General features: G+C 42.4%; 2 protein-coding genes across 2 annotated transcripts; one reads left to right on the forward strand and one right to left on the reverse strand.

Annotated features, from left to right (window-relative positions):
- Positions 1-1,217: 1,217 nt before the first annotated feature.
- Positions 1,218-3,733, reverse strand: vcpkmt (valosin containing protein lysine (K) methyltransferase). Its single transcript, XM_075447860.1, has 5 exons — positions 3,467-3,733; positions 2,000-2,113; positions 1,839-1,911; positions 1,598-1,717; positions 1,218-1,503 (listed from the first exon to the last, which is right to left on the reverse strand). Exons 1-5 carry the CDS (start codon positions 3,721-3,723, stop codon positions 1,384-1,386), a joined length of 684 nt encoding a protein of 227 aa, XP_075303975.1. The 5' UTR covers positions 3,724-3,733; the 3' UTR covers positions 1,218-1,383.
- Positions 3,734-4,448: 715 nt separating this feature from the next.
- On the forward strand, positions 4,449-10,536 carry msh4 (mutS homolog 4). The gene is made up of 20 exons (XM_075448644.1): positions 4,449-4,629; positions 4,811-4,948; positions 5,055-5,218; positions 5,317-5,427; positions 5,574-5,689; positions 5,779-5,952; positions 6,061-6,233; positions 6,333-6,400; positions 6,518-6,592; positions 6,715-6,779; positions 6,871-7,040; positions 7,140-7,276; positions 7,445-7,548; positions 8,030-8,154; positions 8,803-9,003; positions 9,091-9,209; positions 9,315-9,443; positions 9,648-9,822; positions 9,908-9,996; positions 10,271-10,536. The coding sequence occupies exons 1-20, from the start codon at positions 4,449-4,451 to the stop codon at positions 10,466-10,468; spliced, it is 2,712 nt and encodes a 903-aa protein (XP_075304759.1). The 3' UTR covers positions 10,469-10,536.
- The last annotated feature ends 237 nt before the right edge of the window (positions 10,537-10,773 follow it).

The following is a 10,773-nucleotide window of genomic DNA, read 5'->3' on the forward strand; positions in this document are numbered from 1 at the left end:
ATCTTCACGACTGAAATCATCTTTTAGTTGTGGGATAAGCAGCCTGACACTCAAATTAATTGATGTTTTAGTGGCCTGGCTGAATGTTTGAGCCTTATAACTTCTTGTGTTTGGGGATTTTAGCTAACTACTGCCCTCTAGTGTTTCTAATGCGTAAAGTCTGCATTTACAGACCTCACAAAAAAAGCCCCTCTCTCAGCTACTTATCATAAGCCCCTTTCACACTGCGACCCGCTACCTTAGCGGGTCCAAATTGCACCTTCGACCCGCGTCGAGCAATGTGAACGCTTGGCGTGTCAGGGTGACCCTAGTCGCCTGAAGCCGAGTTCAGGGGGCGTTGCCTAGTGGCAGAGCGTCACACGAAACACATAAAATGCTGGGCGTGTACAATGACGTAGGCACAAGCCATGCGTCGGAGGTAGGGTTAAATACACCTGTCTGCATCAAATTTTTCAAAGAAACGATGGCGGGACACCTTGAGATATCGTTTATGCAATTATATATGCAGTTCATGGAGATGTTACTTTACGGTGCGTGGGAAACCACGCTCTCCCATCTTTCTCGCCAGCCCTTCAAGCAGAGGTCCATCCTTCACCGTCCCTGAAATGTGGCGGTAAATAACGTCCTCTGCTCGGAGGCTGAGGAGCTCGCGGACCTCCTTGTCTCCCCAGTTGGCCATATTAAAAAATGTCTCCAACTTGATGTAGGCTAAAACAGAGTAAAACTTGTCCTCACCTGTCGCTGTTATTCTGAATCAGCTGTCCATTCTGTCTGTTAAACTCCTCACGCCACGCCCACGTCCGACCCGCGTCGATTGCGTTCACATCAAACTCGGCTCGGCAAAAAGACTAGGGTCCGAAGCGGGTCGAAAGGCGAGTCGAGTTGACGCGGCAGCCCGGGTCGGCAGTGTGAACGCAACAGCGGACACGCTAAATTCGCGAATTAAACGCGGGTTATTCGGCAGTGTGAAAGGAGCAGGTGCTCATTTTGAAGAAAGGTGTCGAGAATGAAACGTCCTAATATAACAAGATTGTTAACTCATATACAATGGCGAAGATTGGCAATGCTTAAGTGCAGAGATGCGTTACATTTCTTGCAGTAAGGAGACTCATGTATAAACATGAAAAACACTATTATTAATTGCAAGACTAATACTCAACACTAACATCCACTAACAAAAATACGGATATTTATGTGCATCATGTATCCATTCGGGACAATATTTAATGATATTTTATTTCTAAATAGCGAAGCAGTTAAAAACATTATATAAAATACACTTACGTATCCTGTGCAGGCTAAACAGACTTTCAACTTTCTGTTTCACATATTTGACAGGTTTTTTATGTGGTACTGGGATGAATGTCAACAAGAAAACAAGTTTCAACCATAACAAAGTTGGGCTTTTCTTCGAATGTGCAGAATGTGAATATCTGGACTACTGAACTCTGGGTCCTGTTTGTCAGAGGGGATCTTCTCACAGCTGAAGTGTTGTTGCAGCAACTGAAAAATAATGACAAGTACCTCAACTCAGTAAGTGCAAAAGGTAACACCAGAAAGAATAATAAAACAAAATAGGCCTTTGTTTTGCTCTCACATCAAAAAACTGCCTTTCCACCTCTGGATTGACGCCCTCAGTGCGTTGCTCATAGCAACAAATTATGCAGGTCTCCGGCCCAGAAAGCAGCTTCAAACTCTCCACCAGTGGAACAATTGACTGTGGAGGAATAAGTGATGACTCACAATGAGAAGCGTTGCACAGCACACGTTTCAGAATTGTAGTGACCATGAAATTTAACCAATGACGGATTGAACAGTGGAAAACTGTTGCACATCACCTGCTCATAATAGATGCAATCTGCCATCAGGATATAATGTGGGGGGGGCGAGAACTCAGACACATCGTCACCCCTTTTAAGAGGAGAGTTAGAATGTGGTTAACATACAGTTTGTGTACAATTTGAAATATTTTTCAGCATAACATGAAAAATATACAAACCATTTCAGTACCTTGGCAGTTATGGACCCACTGCTGATGAGTGCCTGGTTCTCCTCAATGTTTACGGTCAGAAGACTCTGCAAATCTTCCAGGTCTGTGACGATAACCTGTGCTCTGTTAGTATTTAGGATTAAAAAAAACCAAAACAATAAAAACTAACTAGTGGACTCACGTTTATAATTTGTTTTTATTATAATAACCACCATCAGTGCTGACTCTTGGTATTGGATGTTCAAAAACAGCTATGCAAAGCAAGGTTATATTGTATGTAATAAGACTCTGTGTCTCCATGAGATTACCTGCATAAATAAAGACGACGCTGAAGTTGGCTTCCAATTCGCCAGCCTCCATTTGTGAATGAAAGGGATGGGCATAAAGGGCCATTTCACTGCATTTTGATCACCCTAAACTAGGTCCTGTATGGAAACTTACATTACTTAGACTGCTCAAATCTTGATGGAATTATTCTAAAGAAGCTATAGATTCATTAAAACCTTGTTTGGGATTTGTGAAACCTTTCTTCTTTCTTTTTTATTTTCATTTGGACCATCCAAAACCAGATCCTGTATGAAAAATAATCAAATATGGGCTTAATTATTCAGCACGATATAAATTCTTTCAAACACACTTTATGATTTGTGAAACCTTTCTTTGTCCCAAAATTCACAGAAGTCCTCGCCTCTCCATGTTCATCTTTATTTCCATGAGGATCTCCTGTTTCTCGCTACATAGGAAAAAGAAGTTGCCCGTGGTCAACCTCTGCCACCGCTTCAATCCGTGTCATTTTTCTGACTACGGTACTTCCAGAGCCTTTATTGTTGCCTGTATCAGACACCCCATAGTTCAACCATTACAATGCCCTATTCTGTATTGGATACTTTGATGAAATCTGCATCACAAATGTATTGCTGTCATCTCGTTAATCTTTCCACTAACATGTGCCATCATTTCTGCTTGTCTTCTCCTGCTCCCATCATAGTCATCTTACCTCCCATCTGAGTGCAGACAGGACCTTCTTCGTCCCTTTAACATTTTTTTTATTTACAGATGTCTGTAAAACAACTGTTCAGCCTAGTCTTAGCCTTGCAGCCATTGAGACTGTTTGTGAATGTGATTACCTGCCATTACAAGAAAAGCAGTAAAATGGCCCTGTTCTGCATTTTCACAAATCAGAAAAAGGTCTCACAAATCCCAGACAAGGTTTTAATGAATCTATAGCCTCTTTAGAATAATTCTATCCAGATTTGAGCAGTGTAACTATTGTAGTTTCCATACAGGACCTAGTTTAGGGCGATCAAAATGCATAAAATGCAGTGAAATGGCCCTTTATGCCCATCCCTTCAATTTGCATATCGTGGGCTGGCGAATCGGATGCCAACTTCAGCGTCGTTAAATAAAGGCTAAATAAAAAGTTAAATATGTGAGAGGAATAACATAATACATCCTAAATGTATTTGTTGATCTCACCCGAGTGTTGCTGCCATCAGACCAACCACTCCTGTACCAGCTCCCAACTCAAGCACAGTCCTGCCAGACCACACGTTGACTTCTGAAGACGGATCATAAAATTGTTTTGTCTCCAAATATTTCGCAAGAACCATAGCTGCATCCCAGACAACACACCCAACGTCCCCGATGTAACACTGCTTCACCTGTAAGGCACAGCCGTCATTTCTCTCAATTTCTCTCACAAAATATTTACTATCGTCCATGTCGGCCGCCATGTTGGACAAATGAGGAACCGGAACAACACTTCCGGTTGGATTTTTCCAGAATAAGAGTTACTTTGACAGAAATGTGGTTCGTGTTCACATAACAAGCACTTTTCACTCAACAGAGGGGACATTTGTTTGTGTCTAACTATTCGAATAAAAGTGGTGTCAAATCCTGTTTGAAGATTTTCCCGTTACACGTCCTCTCTGGTTCCAAATTAAAGAAACTTTAACTTTAGTGTTCTAAACATACGCCCAAATATTCCCAGAATAAAGTGAGTGATGGTTCATCATGAGAATGACGTTAGCTTCCTCTTTGCTTTGGCTTGTGGTTTAATTTAGCTCTCGTTTGTTCCTCTTCTTACAAACTCAGCCTAACGTTTTACCCTAATTTTATTACGGCTTCGAGCATTGCACGATTAAGAGACAAACTGCCCTCTTTTCCGCTATGAACTACATTTTTATTTATTATTAATTTAGTTTAAACTGCTCTTTATCATCATCATTGTTTTGAGTGGGAAATGATTTTAATATTAATATTTCTAATTAATTAATTCGTTCTTCTTCTTCTGCTACTTTTTCTTTTGCGCATTTCGCGCGCACGATGACAGTAGCAGTTGTTGCTAGCTAGCTGAACATTGTTTGCATTTAGTAAAGAACTCGATTTTCTGTTTGAATAAGAAGCCAATTGAAAATAAACTCAGCACACGTACACGTGAGTTATACATGTTGTTAAAATGTATCATAGCAGTACAGAGGAGTTAACTGACGGTGACAACTCGGATTGTGGACAAAACGGTGCTTGGTCCCCAGCGGACAGACGAGGAGTGAACGAAACCACTACTTCATATGGCCCGGCGTCATCTTCAGCTCTATTACACGAGAGTTCAAATGAGAGCAGTGCAACCTCCAACCAAGGTGCATCACGACTGCGAATTGCCTCAGGTGATTTTGGATAGACAGAGTAGTTGAAGGTTTACTTGTAATTTTAGTCAGTGGCAATTAGGTCAAACATCATAGAATATACAAGCAATGGCATTTTTGTTATTTCCAGAAAGAATATGACGCAGTAGTTTTCGGATATTGTCTTGACAAACAGTAGGTGAGCGCAACAACAACTTCAGGATAGGGAGGACAGCTTCATCCCTCCTGACGTCTACCTCAGACACCTCTTCTTTTCGCAGCCATGGAGGAACACCGAGATTCAGAAGGACACCGGGGTCTGCCGGGCCCACAGGTTGACACTATGCACAGAAAACTCTGGATGAACTCTTACTTCAACCTCAAATATTGGCACTGTCTGAAATGAGGTCTTTCCCATTCAAATTGATTTTTATTCACAGGAACATGTTCCTCATCTGCATCCACAATCTCTGGGGCCTCTGTGATTGTAGCAGTGGTTGAAGGGCGTGGTTTGGCCAGGGGGGAGATTGGCATGGCCAGTCTCGACTTAAAATGTCCAGAGCTTGTACTTTCCCAGTTTGCAGACACAGGAACATATGCCAAGGTAACCTATCCATTTCGTACTGGCTGACAATAATAAATGAGGAGAGGATGTGAAATACAGCGAGGACGATGACTGAGTCATTTATTGTTCTTATGAAGGTTATAACCAGGATTCACATCTTGGTGCCAGTGGAAATACTGATGCCTGACACAGCCAGTGAGAAGGGGAAAGGGACAAAGCTGTTCAGGCTTATCACAGAGAATTTCCCGGTACAGAGTGGGCATTATGAGTAACACACTTTTATTTGTGATTGATCACATTTGGTTGCACTGCTGCGATTAGCTCTGAAATATCTAATCTAGAACATGCGTTATTGTGAGGTAATATTTGTATTTTTGCATGTTTTCTTTAACAGGGTGTTCCTTTCACTGCAGTCCAAAGAAAGTATTTCAATGAGAGGAAAGGACTGGAGTACATTCAGCAGCTGTGTGCTCCAGAATTTGGCACCGTCCTAATGGAAGTACAAGCAAAGTAAGCCTCTGTACAGTAAACTAATGCACAGAAAGAGGTCTACTGTAGCACTATGCCTTTATATTAATCCAGTGTTATTATTTATGTAGGTATTACTGCCTAGCAGCTGTAGCTGCTTTGCTGAAATACTTAGAGTTCCTCCAGAACTCTGTTTATGCAGCCAGGTCTCTTAAAGTGACCTTTAAAGGAAGTGAACAGACTGCCATGATTGACTCAGCCTCTGCCGCTAACTTGGAGCTGGTGGTCAATAGCAGAGACCACAGGTAAGAGAGACAGCAAGGGGCAGGAATGGGAGCCATCTTTTTATGTGGTGATTTTGTAACTGTTGGCATATTCAGTCTACCTCTGCTTTTACTTGTTTCTTAATGCAGGAGTGAGCATACTCTTTTTGGGGTGCTTAACTTCACAAAGACACCAGGCGGTGCCAGGAGGTTACGCTCCAATATCCTGGAGCCTGTGGTTGATGTGGACACCATCAACATTCGCTTGGATACCATACAAGAGCTGCTGCAAAACGAGGAACTGTTCTTTGGCCTGAAGAACGGTCAGGAGTTGCCATAAAACAGTCTTTAATCACACGCAATATTTTTGCATACTAATGATGAGGGCATGATACAGTATTTGTTCCTTTTGCTCCCATTAGCCGTAGGTAATTTCCTCGATATTGACCGGCTGCTCTCTGTTCTTGTCCAAGTCCCAAAGCAGGAAACGGTGCGTGTTGTTCTCTTATTTCACATGAGCGTACAAGTCACAGCAATTACCTGTTTCAACATTCACAAGTCATTCTGTTTCTGGTCGTTTCTCAGTACTTGGCCTTTTATCGTTCAGGTTCAAGCTGCTGAAGCTAAGATTACTCATGTCATTCAGCTGAAGCACACGCTGGATCTGGTACCACGGCTAAGGGTCTGTGGCTGTTTGTATTCTGAAATAAATTCACAATCATTCAACGGCTACAATTACAATAAAGGGGGGGAAAAAAGTCAGTTAAATGGCATACTAATGATCCCATTCTACTTTATGAACAGATGGCGTTGAAGAACTGCAGCACAGCCCTGCTCAAGGCGTACAGTAGCACACTGGAGGACAACAGGTGCAAAGCCTTCCACCTAATCTTTATTTATCAAATTTACTTACTATTCCATACTGTATTTTACCTCCGTGTATATTTGTTCTTGCTTCAGATTTGACATGATCCTAGAGCAGATCAAAACAGTCATAAATTGTGACACCACATACCTGAAAGGGAGCTTGAACATGCGCACCCAGAAGTGTTACGCAGTGCGCCCCAACATCAACGAGTTCCTCGACATCGCCCGCAGAGCTTACACTGAGATAGTGGATGACATTGCAGGTGCTTCTGCCAGTTGTTCAGTGAATTTCGTCATCTTGCAGTGTTGATGTAATTTATTCATACCTCATGGCATTTTGTGTGTGTCGTTGTTCTGCGCAGGGCTTGTGAACCAGATGGGGGAGAGGTACGGCTTGCCAGTGCGCACCAGCTTCAGCACAGCTCGAGGTTTCTTTATCCAGATGAAGCTGGACGGAGCTGTCTTACCTGAGGGGAAGCTCCCCCCAGAGTTCATCAAGGTAAGATCCGCCACAGACAAAATGACCAACTGAAAGCAAACAGGCTAAGTAGGATAAAGGAGAATTGAGAATCTGCTGGTGATGAAGGAGACAAAATTGACTCCAGCAGGACACTAGAGCTGACACTTCGGAGACAGAAAACCAGCATTTTAATATCTTCCCTCTTAGGTAACCAAGCACAAGAACAACTTTGGCTTTACCACCGCAGACCTGATGAAGATGAATGGACGCTGTGATGAAGCCCTGAGGGAGATCTTTCACATGTCTTATGTGTGAGGAGTCGGTGATCTTTACAAACTTTCACAGTAATGTTTTGTATGCAGTCAAATGTGCAGCACTGAGTGAATTTCTATTATCAACCAAAGAAGGTCTTAGTCTAATTTCAGGACCCATTCGATGAATCGATTAGTTAATGGAATGTAATTTCAGGCGATTATTTATTTGTATTGGATTCGTTAACTTGTACAGACGGGTGAAATCTTGTGGAAGTCTGAAAGTGTTGCATATTGTTTACTTTACTTTGTCGCATTATTGCAGACTTATTTTACCGACTGTTTCTCTGCATGAGAAAACAGTCAACAAAAAAAAACCACAAGCAACTACTCTGTGGGTTAAGGTTGTTAAATGCAGGTTTTGTGCAGTTCTCTCTTGTTTTTTCATTTAATTTTGGATTACTTTGTGTCCACAAGAGGGTGCTGCTTGCAAGCTGTAATTTCTGTTTCAAAGCTTTGATTTCCTCCTGTCTCTCTACAGGGTGATATGTCAACTTCTCAGCACCATCCATGAGCACGTTCACTGCCTTTATAAACTCTCAGACGCTGTTTCCATGTTGGACATGTTGCTGTCACTGGCACATGCGTGCACCATCTCAGACTACGGTAAGCACGACCCAATTGGATCCCGCATCTCAGTCCAGTTAGACCAACAAATTAACTTTAAGTCTGATCTGCCGTCTCAGAGATTCTGTGTGCACATAAGGCGATACCGGCCAGTCTCACACATCACAGCCAGTAACTGCTGCTCTACCGAGCTTGTGTTTCTGCTGGGCTCAGTTGCTTTTTTGTTTTTTTTCCATGTGCAACACAGCTCCATCAGCCATGTGGGTGGTGAGTGCTGGCCCTCAGCTGTCTGAAACTGTCTCTCCATAGATGTGTGCTGACTGCCTGCCCCCTTTTATCCCAGCCAGCTTGTTCTCAGATTACCCTTCTTACATAAGTGTGCGCTGATGTTCTGTATTTTCAGAGACAAGTGCAGGAGTTAACTGCCTGTAACCACTGCACACACCTCACTCAGAAATCATTGTTTTATGATGTTATGGCTCATTTCTCAACCTAGCAGCAGTTGATTGTGTAAACATTTATTTCAACTAATCATATGTTGCATTTCTTATAAACGTAGACAGCACTGATAATCACTTAGTTGCACTTAAATTCCATAAGTAGCCGCTTTTTAATGTTTGTGGATGTAAGGTATAGTATAGAGACAAAACAATACATTAGTGTGTGTTTTTCTGTTGTGTCTGCCAGTGCGTCCGGAATTCACAGACACACTGGCCATCAAGCAAGGTCGTCACCCCATTCTGGAGCGAATGGCTGTCCAGCAGCCTGTATCAAACAACAGCTACATCTCAGAGGGCAGCAACTTTGTCATCATAACAGGACCCAACATGAGCGGCAAATCCACATACCTCAAACAGGTGGCATTGTGTCAGATCATGGCCCAGATAGGTCGGCAGCAAATCTTCCAACCTCGTGTAAAATTGTGCCATTCGTCGATGTGACTGGATTTTTGACCCGTCTGAATTCTTTTCCCAGGCTCCTTTGTCCCTGCTGAGTACGCCTCTTTCCGGGTCGCTGATCAGATTTTCACCAGAATCGGCGTAGATGATGACTTTGAAACAAACTCTTCCACCTTCATGTTGGAAATGAAGGAGGTTTGCTTTTTTGTTTTTTGTTTTCACATTCACATTTCACATTCTGTAATTACATTCTTGGCAAAAAAAAATCTCTGATGCTGTTCGTTTTTTCCCCCCCGTAAGGTCTCTTACATTATTCATAACGCAAGTGACAGGTCATTGATCATCATAGATGAGTTGGGACGTGGCACTAGTGCTGAAGAAGGCGTCGGCATCTGCCACTCAGTTTGTGAGTTCCTCCTTAGCCTGAAGGTAGAGTACACGCCATTGCAGTTCTGCCCTGCCTCTCTTCTCTCTGAATATAAGAACCAGATCATTCAGATTCCTATGCTCTACATCAATCATTTAACATTTTTTTTTTAACTTTGATTAGGAACACCTTTTAGGCTAACATTGAAGAAGTTGCACCCTCTCACCGGTGTTTCTGACTTGAAGGCGTGTCCTGTTTCTCCGCAGGCGTTCACTCTGTTCGCCACGCACTTTCTTGAGCTGTGTCAGTTGGAGTCTCTCTATCCAAACCTGGAGAACCAGCACATGGAGGTCCAGCACACACGCAGTGGCGACTCGGGTGCAGACCGAGTGGTTTATACATATTTGCTAGGTCGAGGATGCGCTGAAGAAAGGCACTATGGTACAGAGCCAGTGAAATGCCAAAAAATAGTCCCGTTGTATTTTGACACGAAAATATTTACAGAGGGTCGGTTTTGCTCTTTTAGGTCTGAGAGCGGCGGAACTGACTGCATTTCCTCCAAGTATTATCCAAGAGGCAAAGACAGTTGCATCTAAAGTCAGCCAGGAGCTTTTGGTATGGTTATCAAAAATGACATTTTGACATCTTCCCATATTTTCTGCCTAAAGTTCTTCTCTGTGCCTTTTGTAGACAATGCATTTTAGCCGATGCTCTTTAAGGCAGGCCCCATACAACGTGCAATAAACAATAAGGCAATATTAACTCCTGAAAAAATGTCCCATTGCCTGAGGACTAAAAGCAAACATTTTAATGTCCCAATAATGGCTGTAGTATTTTTCACAGGAATGTAGGGAAAGGAGACAAACTTTAAAGTGTCTCATTTTTGTAGGCCAGACACCACACTGACCCGGAAACCCAGAGGCAGAGAGCCGTGTACCACCTGGCCACTCGCCTCCTGCAGACTGCCAGAAACTCCAGGCTGGACCCGGAAAGCCTGCGTATGTATCTGAAGGGACTGAAGAAGCAGTATGAAGCTGAGCTGCGGGCTGCGGAGCCGCCGGAGTCCATCGACACACAGGAGGAATAACAGCCTCGGAACTTCACTTGGGAAACTTGGAAACTTGGAAAAACGACAGTTGATAATTCCTTGGAATATTGAGCTTATTTGATATTAAATTGATTTCTTTAACACTTTTTTGTCTGTCTTATTTTAGAAACAATTTTAATCTTTGAAAAAACTCAGGCTTTATGTTTAAAAAAAAAAAAAAAAAATACATATGAGTAGAGCAGCAAATACTTATATTCCTACACATATATTTTTATTTTATTTTATTTTATTCTTATTTTTATTTTTACTGTCTGTACGCTGTTACTGCAAAGCAATTTCCCAGC

Source organism: Odontesthes bonariensis, chromosome 17, assembly GCF_027942865.1.
Source record: "Odontesthes bonariensis isolate fOdoBon6 chromosome 17, fOdoBon6.hap1, whole genome shotgun sequence".
NCBI lineage: Eukaryota > Metazoa > Chordata > Actinopteri > Atheriniformes > Atherinopsidae > Odontesthes > Odontesthes bonariensis.

Bases quoted from the DNA above. Each gene is read 5' to 3' on its own strand.
- vcpkmt (XM_075447860.1), bottom strand. From the start codon at position 3,723: ATGGCGGCCGACATGGACGATAGTAAATATTTTGTGAGAGAAATTGAG. The intron at 1,912-1,999 runs GTTTGTATATTT...TCCTCTTAAAAG, and splicing joins ACTGCCAAGGTACTGAAATG to GGGTGACGATGTGTCTGAGT. The intron at 1,504-1,597 runs GTGAGAGCAAAA...ATTATTTTTCAG, and splicing joins TGGAAAGGCAGTTTTTTGAT to TTGCTGCAACAACACTTCAG.
- msh4 (XM_075448644.1), top strand. From the start codon at position 4,449: ATGTATCATAGCAGTACAGAGGAGTTAACTGACGGTGACAACTCGGAT. The intron at 5,219-5,316 runs GTAACCTATCCA...GTTCTTATGAAG, and splicing joins ACACAGGAACATATGCCAAG to GTTATAACCAGGATTCACAT. The intron at 5,428-5,573 runs GTACAGAGTGGG...TTTCTTTAACAG, and splicing joins TTATCACAGAGAATTTCCCG to GGTGTTCCTTTCACTGCAGT.